This window comes from Melanostigma gelatinosum, assembly GCF_949748355.1.
Source record: "Melanostigma gelatinosum genome assembly, chromosome: 22".
Lineage (NCBI taxonomy): Eukaryota > Metazoa > Chordata > Actinopteri > Perciformes > Zoarcidae > Melanostigma > Melanostigma gelatinosum.
This window is the reverse complement of record NC_136655.1, coordinates 17539117-17560222: the sequence shown is the minus strand read 5'-3', so window position 1 is coordinate 17560222 and position 21106 is coordinate 17539117. Positions and strand designations below refer to the sequence as shown.

The following is a 21106-nucleotide window of genomic DNA, read 5'->3' as shown; positions in this document are numbered from 1 at the left end:
ACACATCCTCCAGGAGAGAAAACACAATGCTGTGCCCTCTAGGGCTCCGTTAATGGAGATAATATGACATAGTGCTCTGTGGTTGGCTTTTCAATAGGAAGACATGATGCAGTGCTCCCCATGAACGCTGTCTGCTGCTGGTACCCTTTTATTGTAGTGCCCCTGCCCTCAAACAGCTCGAGTCCGCCACTGGCCGCAGCTCCGCGCGTCATCTTCGCTGGAGAGGATCTTTGACGCTACTTCAGGGGATATTTATTTGTAAGTCGGGTCTCTTCTGTAATGAGTAGTCTCATGTACTTCTACCTCTTTCCACCGTACAAAGTCATGGGGTAAAGTATGAGTCCGTCTGTTGACTCACTGAACAATGACTTCGTCAGTGGCACGCACGGGCGCGGGGGATTTCCGTATTTGAGACACTCGACTACTGACGTTACTGCCGCTCCGCTGACGGCTCCGCTGACTGACGGCTCCGCGGATCGACGGCTCCACTGACTGACGGCTCCGCGGATCGACGGGCTCCCGTTCAGATGGACCCGTCCACGTTCCTTTACGATGTCCCCCCGGTGGTCGCCCAGAGACTGTGTAAAATCCTGGACAGTGGAGATGACAGGCTCGGCTGGCGCGCACTGGGTGAGGAAGAGTTCTTGTCTTTCTGGTGTGAGATCTGGGTTGAGTAATGGAGATACGGGTCTACCTACCGCAGCCACATAACACTGATCCAACTCTCTAACTGTTGACCCGATGCTGTGATAACAGGAACCTGTCTGTCTGTTCACATCCTTTGAAATAATAAGGAACTACAATAACCGATCTTTAAATATTAGAATATGGCCTGTTATTGATACACATGTAGTTACAGTAATCAATTGAAACTGCTATACACATGCCCTTAAGGCTTCTGTATGTTGCATATAGCATGCTCACTTCATTGATTGGTTAAAAGACTTGAGCAACTTCAAGTCATCCACATAGACGAGCTGCTGTGATAGAGTATAGTAGGAGTGTAGAGGAGATGCTTGGATGAACCCGCGTTCGTATTCTTTATTTGCATCCACTGACACTCTCCGTGTCCATCTTCTGTCTCGGCCTCCAGCTGTCCGAGTCCTCCCCAGCATGTTAGAGGTTCGCATGTTGGAGCGCGTGGAGGCAGCGGGCCGGAGTCCCACGTGGGAGCTGCTGTGGTCCTGGGCTCAGGAGAATCCAAGGGTGCAGGACCTGCTGAAGGTGCTGCAGGACATGGGCCACCACAGGGCCCTGCAGCTCCTCCAGGGTCCAGCTCAGTCAGGTCAGTTACAAACAAATCAACCAGCATTTCCTCATGTATCTGCAGACCACATTCAAAAGATCTTCATAACGCAAGTGTTGAGTTATTGATCCAGTAAACTCAATTGATGCATAACTTCCTGCACGCTGTGTATGCTATTTAAAGCTCCAGGTTGAGTGGATTCAAGGAGTAGCGGTAGGGCTGGGCGGTATACCGGTCAACCGGTATCCCAGTTTTAATTTCCCGTACGATATGAATTGTTCATATACCATCATACCGGTGCACAGCCGAAACAACTTCTGTCGCTCTTCAACAGGCAGCACAATATATTGTTCGCGGCTGAGAGCGCTGCGGTCGGAGCTAGTTGTCTTAAGTGTATTGAGAGGGAAAGTCATGGTCATAACTTTATAACAACAGTTAATAACTCACGACTAACGCTCTTTAACAGGGCAAAACACCACGACACAACAGTTTGTGACACATAAACCATTTGTAACACGAATAATTGTACATTTATAAAATTTCTCCGCCGAACTGCATGCTGGGTAAAGCTCGCGAACAGTCTGCTAACAGCTGGGAGAGGCTCTGTCGCAGCAGTAACCTTACATTAAAGAACAGAAAAGAGCGATGCAGGATGAACAAAGACTGAACAACAAAAGGTGTTTAGGTCAGACACATATGCAACGCTGATTACCGTAATATGTGTTGTATTTGTCATAAATGTACGTTGTTAGAGGGTGATAAGAAGCTGTACATGGAGGGACTTAGGATCCAGGGGAATGTAGGTGAAGTAAACAGCTATTCACTGCTCGCTGACCGGTTGGCCATTTCTTTTCGGCGTTAAATAATTAATGCTTTAACGCGGAAAAAAAATACCGTGAAACCGCCAGAATCTTACAAAATACCGTGATATGCATTTTTGGTCATACCGCCCAGCCCTAAGAGCGGAGTCTCTAGAAATGTCAATTTGTAAATTGTGTAAAAAATGTAATGTGTACTGTGGTCTCACAGTTCACATTACAAAAATGTAATGGAACTCAGTGGTAGAGCAGGGTCGTCCTTCAATCAGAGGATCGGCGGTTTGATCCCGGCTCCACTAGTCAGGCAAGACACTTAAGCCCAAATTGCTCCCGTAGCTGTGCCTACGGTGTGTGAATGTCAGCAGCCTATTTGGTGTGACAATACACAATTTCACAGCTGATCACACTGACGACATTATTATTATGTACAGAACAAGATTATGTCTTATAAAAAACAATCATATTTTTTGAACTGACACTGTAATGTGTTGTCTATTATGTGAAATAGCATAATGCTCATAGTGAGTCCTCAAGCTGCAGTGACGTGGGGGCTTAAAGAGACAGGCACACAGTATGAGAAAAATAAAGTGTTTTTTACAATAAAGCATGTAAACATGTTCATGTTCATTGAAGTCATACATTGATTGCGTTGAATTTTGACTTGCCATGTGTGAATTAGCATAAATAAAGCAATGTTAGGGTTCATGCTGCTCCGTCTCTGTTCCAGTCGGAGACAGTCAGCCGCCTGCAATCACTTTCCAAGACGTCATCGATGGAACCAGGGGTTTTCATCATGACATGAGAATTGCAGAGGGACACTTCTCTGATGTCTACAGAGCGCAGATGGGAAGTAAGAAGGTGGCGGTGAAGCTTTTTAAACAGGTGATTGTTAATTCTCACACTCTTCTGACAGTTTGGGAAATATGCTTATACAAATGTCACAATTTCAAATGAAAGGGATGGTTTGGATGTGAGGTTGTGTGAGCTACCTCTCCACAGTCAGTGGATCAGCTGCAGCAGATGGAGTTTGGAGGCAGCGGTAGACTGAAATGACTGTTTCCTGATCCATCATTTTCCAGACAAACATGTCGTCATGGAAGAAGCTGTGGGACGTCTTCATGAAAGAAATGGAAATTCATCATCTGTACGTGTCAACACTGGCTCTCATAGTACCTTTCTATATGCATGTGATGGAGTGTGCTCAATATCAAACGGGGTGATGTGTTCCAGGTACCGACATCCAAACATCTTAGACCCGTTGTGCTGTTTCTCTGACGAGGGCCGCTACTGTCTGCTCTATCCTTACCTGCCCAACGGGTCGCTCTGCCACAGACTGCACCATCAGGTAGTTCTATCAGCATGTTGCTCACCCTGCGCTGTGAACGTGAGGTCAGTCTGTGTGTCACTTGTTTTCCAGCCAGAGAAAGGTAGTTGCTCGGTAACACTTTCAATTTCAGAAAACAGGAAGTGAACGAGTGGGATACAACTTCTGCTTTTGCAGGAGTTAACAGAGGCTTTTGTTTTGAAAGAATATATAATTGAAACTTAAGAACATGAATATAACAATTTTATAATGAGAAAAAGTAGCAAAGTGTACTTTCTATGTCCTTGAACAACATTTGAGTTTGCTTCTTTTACTATGACATTTTAAATTAAAAGTAAAATAGTGTATATATATATATATATACATATATATATATATATATAAATTGACTTAATTTGGTTACCGAAATAATCTTTTTTTTACTGATATAGGCAAATGTTAATATCTCAGATTGCACAAAAAGTCTATATCTTTTCTGTATCAGTTTTCCTAAAGTTAGATATAAATAAATGCCTTGCTTACCAGCATTGCAGTATGTCCCATGTAATGGGCAGATTGTGTCTAATCCACAGCCCAATGGGATGTGGATTTAAGATGCAATCTGCAATGTGACCGAGGCAGAGTCTGTACTTTGTAAGTAGGAACATGTTATGTCATGTAAACACAATTATTGGATATAGAAGCGTGTAGTTATTCCAGCCACAAACCGGTATTTACCACGTTTGTGTGCTGTAAACATACCTACATGTGACTCAACGTTGCCAGGTGGAGTTGGTTAAATGTTTTGCTGTTGGGGGTTTAATTACCGCGTTACACTAAATGCCTTGAATGGTAAACCATCTTGCATATTCTTTTGTGTCATATTTGAAATGTTGTGTTGTCACTGTACAGGACGGAGAGCCCCCCCTCTCCTGGCAGCAGCGCCTCGCCATCATTAAGGGAAGTGCAAAGGCCTTGCATCACCTCCACACAGCTCAGAGCAGCCCGGTGATCTGTGGCAACATTTCCAGGTACGAGATGAAGAACTACAGCCTGTCTGGTGTGTCTCTGAAGAGGACATCGTCACTTTCAACACTTTACAGAACGAACACTCGCTTCAAGGGAAATATCAAATATCATATCCGGCTAAGACTGGAAGGATCAGAAAGATCCATGTTGGAAGGAAAGCAGGAGAGATTGACTGCAATATATTACACCAAGAGAGGTGATTACGTAATTGTTAACAAGGCAATCATGTATACCTGCCAGCAATGCAACTACATGCAGAAGAACTATTACAAGAGATAGATGTTACTTTATTCATCAAGGCGACATTGTTTCACTACAGCAGCATTTATAGATGCAGGTAAATCAGAACTAACAGAGTAGAACATATGAAACATAAAGATGCACAATATATCCAATACAATAGAATAATACTAAATACTTACCATTTTTAAGCCAATCTATCAAACGCCATCCTTGTTTCAACATACTAACAACAGCAGAAACTCTGACAGCCTGGTGGAAATTCCACAAAATCACGAACATCACTTTTGCACCTTCAAATGTGACTCCCATATGGAACAATCCTGATTTTCTAAGTCACAAGACACCTCTAAATCTCCACACATGGTCCGCTAAAGGCATCACTCATCTGAAACACATCTTCAATAATAACACCATGGTTTCATTCCCTCACTTGGTTCAGAAGTACGGCATCAGGAGCAATCAATGTTTGGAATATCTGCAACTCAAATCATCCGTTCAATCCAAACTTAACATTAAGGCCACTAACCTAGAACTGCCCCCCTCAACCTCAGAATTAATTAATATCCCCTCTTCAAAAAAGTTAATCTCAAAAATATGTAGAGTAATATCACAGTCTGACAAAACATCATCCATACCATCAAGAAAATGGGAATCAGACCTGTCCATCACTCCTGATGCTGATTTCTGGAACCAAATCTGCAATAACATCTACTTCATGACTAAAAATGCCAATTTACAACTAATACAGTTTAGAATACTTCACAGAATTCATTACACCGGGCAAAACATGTTTCAAATGGGATTCACGTCAGATATCTGTCACATTGCACTCAAAGCAGCCCGGATAGCTTTGTTCACGCCACCTGGCACTGCACACCAGTTCATCACTTTTGGGAAGAAATAAGTGAGTCACTGTCTGTCTTCCTGGGCTGCCTCGTCCCTTTGTCCCCTTCACTGTGCTTACTAGGAGACATCTCAACAATACATCTGAGTAAAACAAACCGCAAATTACTCCTTGTGGCCCAAACTATCGCCAAGAAAATGATCCTCATGAACTGGAAATCAAGGAATAACACACACATCGCACACTGGAGAAACTTAATGACAGAATATATTTCAATGGAAAATCTAACCTCATCCATCATATACAATACAACAGAACACCATTCCACCTGGTCATCCCTCACCATGTTTCTGAAAACGTGACACCACCCATTCTATTAATATTGAAATATGTATAGTATATATACCGGTGTATATATATTTTTTCTTTGTGTATTTTTTTACCATTGTTTTCTGTTTTGTTTTTGTTGCCGGACAACCAATTGAAACCCACGTACATACATACATGAACATCCATATGCACACATACTTACCTGTTTTTCATTTTTTCATTTTTTTTTTTTGGTTTGGTTTTTTAAATTATTATTATTATATATATATATATTTTTTTTTCCTCCATCTCGAAAGGCTCAAGGACATTCTCACACACGCACACATACACACACACTGACTATATGATATTTGCTGGCTTTTATTCCACTGTTCTTGTTATCCTCTTGTTGTTATGTCTATGTATTGTCTTAATATTGTCTCGTGTCTTTCAATAAAAAATAAAAAAATAAAAAAATAAAAAAAAGAATAATACTAAATGAACTAACTAAACAACAGTGCAAAGATGTATCCAAACAAACAACAGTGTCTCAGTGTTCTAGCCATGTCAATGATCTGGCCAGAGGTGATTTATGATAGAGTCTTATAGCAGGAATGTCCTCCTGTATCGGTCCTTGTGACAGCAGAGCTGCATCAGTCTGGTGGAGGAAGTGCATCAGTCTGGTGGAGGTGGTGGAGAGGGTGGTCCGGGTTATCCAATATGGATAATAGTTTCAACTTCTGCAGATGGCATGACTCAGAGTTGTCCTGGAAGTCAGTGGTGTAGAAGGTGAACAGGAAGGGAGACAGAACAGTTCCCTGTGGGGCTCCAATATCACTGACCACCGTATCAGACAGCACACGGCCCAGTCGGACAAACTGTGGTCTGCCTGTGAGGTAGTCAGTGATCCAGGAGATGGTGGACGCGTTCACCCCCACTTCCCGCAGCTTCTCACTCAGCAGCACTGGCTGGATGGTGTTGAATGCACTGAAGAAATCAAAGGAAGTGATTCTGGAAGGTCCAGGTGCGACTGAGCTCGGGCAGCAGGTAGATGATGGCGTGGTCCATCATCATTGAAGCCAGTAATCGGCTTCATCCCGTCCACACCTCCCTCACGTTGTTCTGCTGGAGTTTGGCCTCCAGCTTCCTCCTGTAGGAGTCCTTGTCCTTGAGCTTCACCTTCAGGTTGTGCTGTACTCTGCTGAGCTCGTCCCTGTCCCCAGACCTGAAGGCTGCTTTCTTCTTATTAAGGAGAGCTTTCAGGTCACTGGTGATCCATGGCTTGTTGTTGGGGAAGCAGCGTACAGTCCGGGATGGTATGGTGGTGTGTTCACAGAATGTAATGTATTCAGTGATAGAGTCCGTCATGCTGTTGAGGTCCTCCCCATGTGGTCCACACAGCACATCCCAGTCCGTCGACTCAAAGCAGTCCTGCAGGGCGTCTTTAGCCTCCTGTGTCCACAACCAATACTATTTATTGCCATTCGTGTCTTTGTTATTTCCAGCCACGACATCTGGTATTGTCTTCACCTTCTGAGTCTGTGTGTGATAACCTGAACCACCAGCTGGTGTTACACAGAAGCATCTGGGAAGTCTTCTTTGGAAACTGTTTGGAAAAGGGCAGGCACTTTCAAAATATATTTGGTAGGATGAGCGATCTGTCAATGAAATTGAGTCCGTGTTAGGAGAAGTTCTTCTTCTCCTAACACGGAGAGGCTAGAACCAACAGTCGCCTCTCTGTGTCGTCTCACACACACTGAAGCCCCTAGCTGAAGCCACGCCCCCAGCGGAAACCACGCCCCTAGCTGCCAGCAGCTCCTCACAGGACGCTGATTGGTCCGTGCTCTGGTTTACCGGAGACAAACAAATGACTTGAAGCCTGCCGAGATGGGTTTTTGTGAGATATGTGATCCCCCGGTTCTCGCGGACTCTCGAGACATAGTGACAATCTAGATGGCGTGCAAGTCATCATGGCTCCATGGGATCCTGGAGGCTCCTGCTGCAGCTGAAACTACCACAGAAGAAGTCAACATGAGAACGTAACAGCCGTGTAAGATGCCGGCACGAAACTTTTCATGGTGTAGTTGAGATCAAGACGTAGGTCAAGTTAAACGATGGGTGCGGTCCGAGCAAGGGTGCCTGAAGTAGGCCCCCCCCCCCCCCACACACACACACACACCACACACCCCACACACACACCCCACACACACACACACCACACACCCCACACCCCACACACACACACACCACACCCCACACACACCCCCCCCCCCCCACACACACACACACACACACACACCCCCCACACACACACACCACACCCCACACACACCCCCCCCCCCCACACACACATACACACCCCCCACACACACACACACCCCCACACACACACACACCCCACACACACCCCACACACACACACACACACCCCCACACACCCCCCACACACACACACACCCCCCCCCCCACACACACACACACACACCCCACACACACACCCCCCACACACACACCCCACACACACACACACCCCCCCACACACACACACACACACCCCACACACACCCCACACACACACACACACACACACCCCCCCCCCCACACACACACACACACACACACCCCACACACACACACACACCCCCCCCACACACACACACACCCCCCCCCCCACACACACACACACCCCCCACCCACACACACACCCCCCACACACACACACACACCCCCCCCACACACACACACACCCCCCACACACACACACACCCCCCCCACACACACACACACACACCCCCCCCCACAGACACACACACACCCCACACACACACACACACACACACACACACACACTGTCCTATTCAGTTGAAAGCTAATGCTATACGTAGGGATTATAGAATAATAGCAGCGTGGTGGAGCTCCACTGTCTGCTGCCTTTCATCTGTCCTGTGTCTCTGCTGTCTCTGCACAGTGCTAACATACTCCTGGACGACGCCCTGCAGCCCAAGCTGTCCGACTTTGGGTTGGCTCGTCTCCGTCCTCATTCAGCCAATCAGAACAGCCTGGGATACCTCTCTGAGGAGTACATCCGAGACAGCAAGCTGTCCGTCAGCCTGGATGTTTACAGCTTCGGAATGGTGATTGTAACAAGATCATGAGCTTCGCTGCACTTTCTTCATCGCGTGTGTTCATCGGGTCGTTGCATAGGAACTCTCAGTTGCAAGTTTTAGTACAACAATCAACATTTTACTTCGGTAAAAGAGTTATCCGCAACAAAAGCACATCAAGTATCAAAAGTAAAAGTACACATAAGGCAGAATGGTCTCCTGTTATATCATTGTGTATACGATTCCACTTGATTACATCACAGATACATTACATGGAAGCTTGTTTGAACAACTTCAGTCGTATTATATTGTTATATTCTGTATTACATCTTTCATAATATATAAATACAAACTCTTATTTTGAAAATAATTAGTAACCATTGCATCAAATACATCTAGTGGAGTAAAAAGTATAACATTCTCTCTAGTGTCCACCAGGGGGCGACTCCTCTGGTTGTATAGAAGTCTATGAGAAAATGACTCTACTTCCCTCTTGATTTATTCCCTCAGTAAACATTGTAAACATGAGTTTATGTCTCAATCTCTAGTTTCAAGTCTTCTTCAATACAGCATGATGTTCATTTAGTACATTATGGTCCATTTAGAGTCAACAGACCATAAAGCAGGGGATGCTTTAGGGCGGGGCTACACGCTGATTGACAGGTCGACACCAGAGACGTATACGGCGTCTCTACGTCACTCCTCCTCAGTCCATATATGGTCACTTCCTGTTCACTGGTTGTAGAAAAACAAGATGGCTTCGGCCAAATTGCCAACCTCAAGGCTTCAAAACCGCATTCCACAAACCAACGGGTGCGTCACGTTCAGTTCTTATGTAGTCTACGACATCTACAAAAGAGTAATATTGTATGTAGGACGAAGTAGACAGTAGATCTTACTGTGATGAAGGATATGATCTCTGATGGAAACATCATTTCTTGCCATTGATGACAGTCTGTTTGCTCTCAGGTTGTAATGGAAACAGTAACAGGACGGACGGTCACAGAGGACGTAGTGAAACAAAGCCCCCTGGTGAGTCCGCTCTAAAGGTCATGGGTTAGGGTGGGCTGTGTGACCTTCAGATAAAGGCTTGATGATCCACTGTGCTGTCTGCTCTGTCTGCTCTGCCAGAGAGACCTGCTTGTGAGCGAGGTGGAGGACAGCGGCGCTGTGGACTCTTGTCTGCAGTTCTTGGATGAGGCGGCCGGCCGGTGGCCAACGGCCGTGGCCCTCGACCTTCTGCGTCTGGCCTTGGACTGCGCCGCCAGCCACCACCGCAGCAGACCGAGCATGGAGAATGTGAGCAACACCAGTTCATTCTTCACCTTTAGGTCCGCTAGATATCCTCCGCTCAAAGGCCCACAAGCTGAGCTCTATGACTCGCCGATGCTTCTTGTGGCTTTCTTTCATGCTGCTATAATCACTTTTGTTGTGACTGCTTATTAAGGCCGTTGTAGGTAAATACATAATAAAAATGACAGAACTGTGGAGTGGGGTAGTATTCAGCGTGAAGTCGTACATTTAGGAGAAAAAACTACAACAAACTTTGAATATTAACATCAGAAACTTGCAAGAAAAAAAAACCTGCGGACCGCGATAACTCCAGACGCTGTGGGCCAAAGGTCCTGGGAGGCACATAAACATGTTCTCTTCTGTGTTCTTACATGAACGTAACCGGTTTATTTTATCAGATAAATCCTAAAGATTTCCTATTGGTCTTGAAAGATACATATACTCATTTATTATTTTTTATCTTTTGCATAATAAAGCAACATGCGTACTTGATCTTGTTGTTTAAAAATGTACAACTTGCATCTCTTTTTACCTCTTAATATTACCCCCCCCCCCCCCCCCCCCCCCCGGTTCTGTCATTTTCTTTTGTTTTCCCCACAGAGGTCCTAATACGCCGTCATATTTAAGTGACTGTGGATAAGATAACTACTATCAATCTCAACTGTCTTCAGGTACTTCTTGCATTGAGCAAGCTGCTTCCTCCACCTAGCTGCCCCCCCGCCGACCAACCCCACAGCCTGGACGACAGAGACCCTTCTGATGCCGAGCCGAGCCCCCCGCCCTCCATTCCCGTAGAGCATGACGAGCAGCGCGGCCCCCCCGCTTCTCCGATGCAGGCGGGGCCGCGTGAATGCAGCCAGTCGGAGGTGACTTATCTGAGTGAGCTCGGGGGGGCGGCGGACCTGTACAGCAGCTGGCCCGTGCAGTGCAGCTGCCTTGCTGAGGCCGGCAGTCTAACCTGCGAGGACTGCAGGGCCAACGGCTTCACCAGCGACAGCACAGACGGCCCTCAGAGTGAGTACACGGAGCGGTAGACCACAGATCAGATACTATTAATACATGCACAAAGTAATCACAGACAGCTGCTCTTTAAAGCTTTAAAGAGTTGATTACGTTCCAATAATAATGATCTAGTCAACTAATATCTAAACTAACAACAACTATACATTCAAGAGCACGCTATCTAAAATCAACAGACGGGGGTAAGATGGAGTGTGTGTGTGTGTGTGGGGGGGGGGGGGGGGAGCTCAGACAACGTATGACGTCCATCACGTGAGTAGAAATTTTTAAACTGCTGCGAAATATTGGCGTGACGCTGTGGCGCGCCTATCAGCGTTGAGTTGCTCCCCCTGTCATCACTGACTTTCTGCCGTTGTTGAATCAGGAAATAAATCCTGTAGCCGTCTGTGTTCACCCAGAGCTCTACGATACCTCATATCAACAGAGACCGGACCAAACTATGTGTATACATGTGTGTGTGTAAACCATACGGTACAAACAATGAATAGACGCTGCCGTATTTACGTCTACGTGACGTTATTGAGTGCTGGTGGAGCTGCTACGATGTTAGCATAGCCTAGCACCGATCCATCAGAGCTCCATTGAGAAGACAAGTCGCCTACAAATCGGCATCATTACGTAGTTATTTCGGAGTCCCTTTTTGTCGGTTTATTGCCGTTGAATCACAGCCAAATCAGTTTATTTTGTGTTCCTACAGCTGTAGTAAACAGCAACGTGTGGCTTGCTAGACACAGTGAATACAGCTCGATACAATCCACGGAGCTCCTCTGAACAATACTATGAACCAGACATGACGGCGTTTAGTTTCCGGACAGTTGAACGGATTTCAGGCGATAAGCCACGCCCCCTCTCCGGCGCGTCCAGGGGCGCGTTGAATTTTCGACGCGTTTGGTGTGAACGCAGCATTACTGTGAGATGATTTCTCAACCAATCGGTCGGTCCGTCACTCGGCTCCAAGCGTTGCTCAATAAATTCTCTCTGCAGAACCTTGTAACCGGCATATATCGACTTGATTAGAAAGAGAATCCGACCTTCTCTTTCTCTGAAGAATCTGTATTCTTCACTTCTGCAGGCAAATTGTCCACTTCTCCCTTTCTCAGTCTCTCTTCGTCCAGCGAACGTAAAGCAGTTCAACGAGGGTCTCGTCTAAAAACAGCAACGCTGCGTTCGTGCTTCCTCAGTCCGTCCAGGGTGTGAGGGATAAGCCCTGTTTCAGTGAGCTCGGGAGCTTTGTAGTTTGGTGGCTGAGCTCCAGGGGTCTGTGGTCCTTGACCAATGGGAGGCCAGCGTTGCATTTGGGTGAAGATTTCACAGGTGAGTGTGAAATCCTTTCTGGTGGGGGTTTGGATGCTATCTACCCACATCAGGCTGAGCCTTGCCTGCAGGTCAGGCCCAGTGTCTTTGTCTCAGAGCACCTGGGCCCAACACAGGTGAGCTGTACTCTTCGTGTGTGTTGTGGAATATTTCTATGAATAGTCGGGAGAAGAGTGTCAAAGTGTTATCAAATCAATGTCAAATGAAACAGAGTCTGGATGAACGATCAAAGTTGTAATAGTCAATTTATTTGCTTGCAAGCAAAGAGAACACAGTCTCACAGATACATCACCGTCATCTGTAAGAGGTGCTCTGACGACACATTCAAATGCATGGCCATTCATACCCAGCCAGCATGCTGTTATCTTGGTTCGCAAACAAGAATAAACAGAAGAAGGAAACCAGTCAAGGCAGATGTTTTCCTTTGAAGCACAGTGTCCTGTCTTTACGATACCCTGAAGGCACTTTATGGCCTGTTTACAAATCCCTTTGTTATCAGTTTGCCCCACAATAAACCATGGATACACCCAGCCAGATGCGTCCTTTGATGTCACTGTGACCTGGTCAAAGAGTTAAGTCACAGTATTGCAGAGACGGAATGAACCTGTGAACCATCACACATCATATATGCCTGCAGAGGGTCATGCCCTTCAGCTGATGCCCATCAAGGGAAATACCGTAATCAAGGCCTCTGTGTGTTTCCGTCTTTGAAGACAGAAACAATGCACAGGAACAAACAGATAACAAGATAAACAAGGTTTGGTGCCTGCACTTCTAAAACTTACATTCTTTAATCCTAAAGCATAAGACTATGACATATTTTCCCATAACATGTGTTAGCCTACTAGAAGTAATCAACTGCTGTGTTTTGTGTGTTTCAGCTGAATCTCTTGTGGTGGCCAATCCAGCCAAGGAGAGACTGAGGAACAAACTGAGTCTTTACGACAGAGGGCTGATTCACACGCAGGAGCTCTTCTCTGAGATGAGCCTACAGTCCACAGCGGACCACGAATAGACTGCTTCATGAAGCTACGCTGATCTGAAGTCATACTGATTCTATTCACACAAATATTTAATAAAACAAAGAAACAAAACTTTTAGAAAGATGCTGAATAAAAGATCATGATTGTGAATGAATGGCTCCTTGGGGCGACCGTGGCTTACTGGGTAGAGAGGGTTGTCCGCCAACCGGTTCGATCCTCGGCTGCACCGTGTCCTGTGTCGAAGTGTCTCTGAGCAAGACACTGAACCCCTAACTGCTTCCCGGGCGCCTGTCATTGGCAGCCCACTGCTCTCTATATACACAGGGATGGGTCAAATGCAGAGAATCATTTCCCCACTGTGGACTAATAAAGGAATGTTTCTTCTTCTTGACAAAATGCTAATGGGACTTTTCCACTAGAGTTTGGAGTATTGCAGAACATAAGATCTGTGACAAGCACAAGTTTATGATACTTACTGCTATTGAGCCCCGTGACACTACTCCTTCTCCAGCCCATTTCTCCAGACCATAATTCCTGCTTTGTAAAAGAAAACAAAAGCTCAACCAGAGAATCAAATGTCCGAAGCACCCGCTGCTGCTCTGACAGCAGACGGCCGGACGTCACGGACGACACAAAGCTAGCTGACTGTACGACACGTTACCTCACTAGAGAGGGAGGAGCTATGTTCTTCAGACACGCCCCCTTGAGAGTCTCACCAGTCTCACCTTTTTTGCTGTATTGAAAACGTACTGAACCGTGGCACCACTGTATTGTATTGAACCGTTACACCCTACTGATCGCTGCTCAGTCTGCACGTTAAGCTATAAGAGTGCACGTGCACCAATTTATTGTTAAGAGCACAATCCGATTCATGCACAAGATGATTTAAGCATACACTCAAACAGCAGATCAATTCATTGTTTTTTTATTAAATGTCAATTCAATGATATTTGACCTGGAAGTGAAGGGTCATCCTGTTACACGCCTCCTCTACTTTCAAAATAAAAGAGCAGTCTTTCTTAAAAATCTAAATGAGAGTAAAATGAAGTTAAAAATAGTTACCGGCTATATCATAGTGGCTAGCCGCTAGCAAACACATCTGAATCTCTGAGTGAACTTTCAGTGGCCACGTTGCATTGTGGGTAATGTAGGAGCCAGGTTTTAAAGACGAAGAATGACGTTAAGAATGAAAAAGGCGTCTCTAGTTCTGCTTCATCTCTTGTGATTCTTTTTGTTAAACTGTCCATTGGGAGTCTTACAATGTTGGAGAATTGCAATGCTCAATCGGCTAATTTACAGGATCAAAGAAATTGAAAAAGAAAGGGAAATTGAATCGTTGGAATGCTGTTAACATCACAGGGCTGGACCCCCTGCAGTTTGCCTACCGTGCAAACCGGTCGGTGGATGAAGCAGTCAACATGGGACTGCATTACATGCTGCAACACCTCGACTCCCCAGGGACATATGCAAGGGTTCTGTTTGTGGACTTCAGCTCCACGTTCAACACCATCATCCAAGAAATACTGCATGGCAGCTACATCCAAGAGCTGCTCACTGAGAGTCAGGTCTGATAAACATGGATAGATGCTCTGTATCCGTGTTGTCTGTGCTTTCATCAACAGATAATGAAGAAGACGAGTACCTGCTCGTCTAGCTGTGTTGTTAGATTGCTGCTAGTTCATGAACTCGGTCTGCGATGGTGTTTCTTCACACACTGACGTTTGTAAAAGTCTGTATCTGGTCGGAGCTCTGCTCACATACCTTCAGCATGCACTGGGCTGTAGCTGTGTAAATATATTCTGCTGTGATTGCAGTCTGCCTTTTAATGTTTTTCTTGGAGGCTAAATTTAGCTCCGTGTTTGGTGTCAAAATGCCGACGTGAATTGTATCCTTCATCACCGACACGCCTCATAACACAGAAGACAGACCCGTTTTGGTTTTTTTGCTGGCGGATTCGCGGGCCACATGAAATGACGTGGCGGGCCGGATTCGGCCCGCGGGCCTTGAGTTTGACACCTGTGCTCTACACCAACGACTGCACCTCAGAGGACCCAACGGTCAAACTCCTGAAGTTCGCAGACGACACAACGGTCATCGGCCTCATCAGGGACGGTGATGAGTCTGCGTACAGGCGGGAGGTTGAACAGCTGGTCCTCTGGTGTGGTCAGAACAACCTGGAGCTGAACAAGCTCAAGACTGTGGAGATGACAGTGGACTTCAGGAGGAGCCCCCCAACACTGCCCCCCCTCACCATACACAACAACACTGTGTCTGCTGTGGAGACCTTCATGTTTCTGGGATCCACAATCTCCCGGGACCTGAAGTGGGCTCCCAACATCAACACCATCAGGAAAAAAGTCCAGCAGAGGTTGAGCTTCCTGCGCCGGCTCAGGAAGTTCAACCTGCCTCAGGAGCTGCTGATCCTGTTCTACTCCACCATCATCCAGTCTGTTCTCTGTTCTTCCATCACTGTGTGGTTTGGATCGGCCACCAAACAGGACAGAAACAGACTGCAACAGCAGGTTCAGCATTCCAACGCATTTTCAGCAGGAAATGCATTTTCAGCAGGAAATGCATTTTCAGCAGGAAATGCATTTTCTAGTTCTTGTATACCAGTCTTCACTACATGGTCGGTTCAACATCAAAATGGATGCACATACGATTCTGTTAAGTCTGTATCGGGTGTCTGGGTTCATGGATGTGTTCACGTGTGTCCCGACCCTTGCAGATATGGGCATGAACTATGATTTGTGCTTAAGGATTGCAATCACTTTTACGCAGTATAACGATGATTGAGGGTTCGACATTTGCTCTCTATGCTGCTGAGTATTCACTGATATTCACCGTGTGCCCAGGAGACGTGTTGGCCAAACCTCTGTACCAGAGGGTCATTGGACAGGTTTAGCACAGCGGGTGCCACCGTGTGGCGCTCACTGTCAGCTGTCTTCTGATACCTCGCCTGCTGCCCCAGATCTACATGACAGCTTAAAGCCTCAACTGCATGAGTGATGCTGACATTCAGGGCAGGCACTGTTAATTGTGATCAAGTGATCCGTACCTGTTCAGACAGGAAATGTCTTAGTTCAGTCTTCGTGTGTTGAATGTGTCAGCTTTTAGATATTTAAATCAATCTATTTGTAATATAAAAATATTTGGAGCAGGAAACTCTTGAATTAAACGAGTCCCACAGGATTCTTTCCATTTCCTTTTATAACTCCAGATGATTGATTGATTCTTGAAGCTGTGTGCCTCAGACCAGCTCAACCCACCACACGGTGTACATCGTGTACCTCTTTATTATCCAAAAGATTACACTTTGAACACCCTTTTTTAAAAGGTCCTGACAATATTTGTGAGGATTAAGACATTGATACAATCCAACATGTTTTCACAATGTTTAAACATGACTACAATGAAGAGCTAAGGTCTGTAACACAAACTAAATATTAAATATATAAGAAAACATGAAGTGTGTTTTACCTCCTCTCTAGTGGAATTATTCAGGTCACACACGTTTATTTTCCTGTTTAACCAAATCAGCAAACCAGTCCGTGGCGCGGGACTGCTGAGAGGCAAATATAACAGATACAGATATAACAGATATAACAGATATAATAGAATCAATGATTTATCTAAGTACCATCATTTTCTTTTTCCATTGTGAAAACAGGTGAAATCTTTTGTGTTTGTTGTTGTAATACCCATCCTGGCCACAAGAGGCCCAAGTGCACCACTACCCCATGATCTAAAGAGGACGAAAAGCATTCATGTTTTCTTTTTTCATTTCTCCATGAACTCGAGACACGAGCTACATATATTTAGGTGTTAGTAAGTTAAAACTCACCTGGAAGAACGCATGATGCTTTTACTCCTGTTTAGAACACAGGGTAGTGGACTGGTGCACTTCACCCTCTTGTTGTTTCACCTGTTTTCATAGATGACACACATTGTCCTGGCAAAAATAACCTTTCTTTCTTTGGCTATCCACACCAACGATTTGGATCAGACTTGGGATGGATCACTGATGTTCTTTACTCACTTGCCCCCTTTTTGCCTCCAGTCTGTGTGTTTTGTGGACTTGGGGAAGGCTTATGACCAAGGCCTGTGGGGGTCACTGTGGGAGTATGGGGGTCGTTGCGATGAGCCATCTGATCTTGTATCGCCAAAGTGAGGGCTAATTCTGTGTAATCAACACAAAGTCAAAGGTGTTTTATGTGGGGGCTTGGCCTCCAGGGTTACAGGGCGTAGAGATCTTTTGCGTCAAAGCGCGGGCTAGCTTTGGTGATTTCGGCATCAGGATTCCTCCTGGACGCCTCCCTTCAGACTTTTTCTCGGCAAGTCCAACTGGTAAGAGTCCCAGGGTAGACCGAGACCACACTGGAGGGACTATATATGTCTTCTGGCCTGGGACAAGGAAGAGCTGTAAAGTTTTGCAGGGGAGAGGGACATGTGAAATACCCTGCTAAGCTTGCTGCCCCTGCGACTTGTACCGGATGAGTGGAAAGAAAATAGATGGAGGGCCTGTGCTTCCATACCGTTGAGACAAACCACTCTACTGGTTTCTACTGTGGCCACATTCCCCATAAATGCATTTAAAGGGACAGACCTCAAATGCTTTCAGTGTAGGCCGGTTCACTTTATCTTGTTGATGATGCAGCAATGATGTCGAGAGCAATGAAACCCTCTTGCTGTGCCTGACAATGCTAGGCTTCTCTTGCTAATTGGCTAAGTACACTGACAGCATTGAGTGTACGTAGAGATGAGATTTAAACTCATTAAGCAGGCTCTGTTTCTGATCATAAGTGGCATATAGACATGAAGATCTTTATTCATATCACCAGATGCTATCTCAAGGTAAACGTCCACACACCTATTGCCCGTGTTGATGAAGGTTTGCTCTTGTGAGGGAATGTTTCCATTCGTGGTTAACTATTTATTTTGTGCAAACTATATACCAGAAACTCTGTGTCCCTTTAATCTTCCTCCTCACTTCTATTCACCAACAGTCACCACAACCAGCAGCATCAGTAAACACACCAATGAGCTTTATTGTGTTGGGATTTTACATTCCACAGTTGAACATTTCCTTTTTTACTCATATTTTTATATGTTCAGTCAACAGACACATCACTGATGTTAAAGGTTGATGGATGACTTATGTTTTTACCATCCGTCCACAATGGAAGCTTCAGTATCTCTGTCCTAAAACCCCTTCAGCTCTGGTCTGTGGTTCTTCATCGTTCGCTGAAGTTAGTGCGTTTACAGCAGGAAGTGAGTCCTGCTGTTTGGGCGAGTCCTGGTCCAACCCGTCTGTCTGAGCTGTCTCCGGGATGTCCATGCCTGTGCTTCCCTGCTAACTCAGCTTTTATGAGTTCTGACTTTGACTTCATGCTGAACGTAAAGGGTTCCCATCCAGGTCTGGGGCATATTGTTACTTAAAGCTCCAGTCTTGGGTCAGGTTTCAAATGTGATTTAGAAACATTTAGAGACATTTCTCTCTTTCAACTGAGTATTGACAATCGATTCACTCATTCTGATGAAATGTTGTTATGTATATTTATATATATATATATATATATATATATATATATATATATATTAATATATATATATAAATATACAGCACTGTCACATCAAGATTGTGGAGGTCAGACAGAAACAGTACCTTAAAATGTTCTTTTTTCCCCAGAACCTGTAGCATATTAGTCTTGGGTCAAGTCAAGTTTGGGTCTAAAATGTGTCAGTCAGTCAGGCTTAACCAGGGCAGGCCCATGTAGAACTTTAGGTTAAAGTCTGTTAGGAACACCTTCTTGCTCCACACCTCCTCTCCCCCTCTGTGTTTCATGATGCTCATCTTTACCGTTACCAGATATCTCAGCAAAGGGCTTTAAAACTGTTGATGACTTTATTATTGTATAAAATGATGTTGTTGTATAAATGTGTTGGCTTATTGACACAGTTTATTATCTGTCACTTATGCTCTGGTCTAGTCTAAGAAGCCTGTTCCAAGGCTCAGAGGAATGACTCTATGATGACTGGCTTGGGTAGAACATGATCCCCAGATATTGAGAAATTGAAGCTCTGATCGTCAGCTGTCCCCAGAGAACAATGACATCATTGTTAAAAACACAGACTGAGTTATATCTCCTCCCCCTGCTGGTCTCTGGTTGGGTATAGCTGGATGTCAAAGGGTGAGTGGTTTTCATTGAAGGTGCAATTGTTATGCTAATGCCCCTGGCCTCGCCCGCCTTACTCCTCCCCGGCTCCACCCTCTTGTCCAAATATGGTGACTTCCAGTTCGGAAATAAAAAGTGTTAATCGTTGAAATATGGGGACAGTCTTGTTCCATCAAAAGCTAAAGAGCTTGAAGTAGGTGTGAATGTCGTGTTTTGGAACGTTACAGGAATGGTCAGACACCAGCCTCCCACGTTCAACATTAGAAATGTGTGGAGTGTGTTTCTGATGTTGTCTGACCACCTGACAAGCAGTTGGGATGAAGCATACTGGCGGTCGTGTCGAGATGGTTACCCACGAGTTTCTAACCTCAACCATGTTGCAAGAGCTCTACAAACGTATGGGTGAACATCTCATACTGGCACTTTATGCATCGTCCACCGGCAATATTTGGAACAAAGGCATTTTCTGACAGTTGTTCCTGAACACACGCCACTGGTCTGCAAGACTGCTGCTGACTTGCTTGCCAGTCCCCAGATCCAAAAAAAGGTTGAGACTCCCAAATCTAATCCAGAATCTTTACAAGCCACAGACAGCACATCCAGACAGCGCATCCAGATTTCTCTTTCCAAGACGAGGGCCTGGAAAAAAGGACCCAAATTGTAATTAGCAGGAATTATTCTTGAACAGATCCCAGTTCAGGTTTTGTTTTTGGATCAGCTATACTGTGGTTTTCAAGATATCTTTTTTTCATGGAGACTACAAAATAGCCCCTCGACTCACACACACTCACGCACACACACACACACACACACACACACACACACACACACACACACACACACACACACACACACACACACACACACACACACACACACACACACACACACACATTTACCTCTATGACCAGAACAGAAAGAAATCGAACAAACACTTGCTCTGTACTAGGGGTGTAATGGTTCACAAAATCCACGGTTGGGTTCGGTACGATACAGTGGAGCCACGGTTCGGTACGTTTCGGTACAGTAGAAAACTATAAATGCAGAGAAATGTACTTGATTTTAAAATACATTTATTCATTACAACTAACATCATGAAGTTATTCTTTGACTTTGAACAATGATGGAACTATACCTGAGTGACTCATCTTCTGGGGTGTCTTCTTAGCAACACATAAGCATAAAAAACTAAAACTGCTCCTTAATGTGATGTAGTATTGTTACTTACATCTTGTATTGTTACTTACATCTTGCAAAAGAGATTTTTAATCTCAATGGGACTACCTGGTTAAATAAACCAGGTTGTTTTTTTTTTATTCAAACGTATTCGGTTCGTCATGCGTACCGAACCGTGAGCCTCGTACCGAACGGTTCAATACGAAAACGCGTATCGTTACACCCCTACTCTGTACGCATACTCAGTC

The 21106-nt window shown here is 45.2% G+C and overlaps 1 protein-coding gene across 1 annotated transcript; it reads left to right on the top strand.

The window, feature by feature from the left end:
• The first annotated feature begins 230 nt into the window (after positions 1 to 230).
• On the top strand, positions 231 to 13603 carry irak3 (interleukin-1 receptor-associated kinase 3). The gene is made up of 11 exons (XM_079294069.1): positions 231 to 630; positions 1094 to 1285; positions 2792 to 2946; positions 3144 to 3208; positions 3295 to 3409; positions 4280 to 4398; positions 8761 to 8926; positions 9866 to 9928; positions 10028 to 10195; positions 10861 to 11203; positions 13405 to 13603. The coding sequence occupies exons 1-11, from the start codon at positions 528 to 530 to the stop codon at positions 13536 to 13538; spliced, it is 1623 nt and encodes a 540-aa protein (XP_079150195.1). The 5' UTR covers positions 231 to 527; the 3' UTR covers positions 13539 to 13603.
• The last annotated feature ends 7503 nt before the right edge of the window (positions 13604 to 21106 follow it).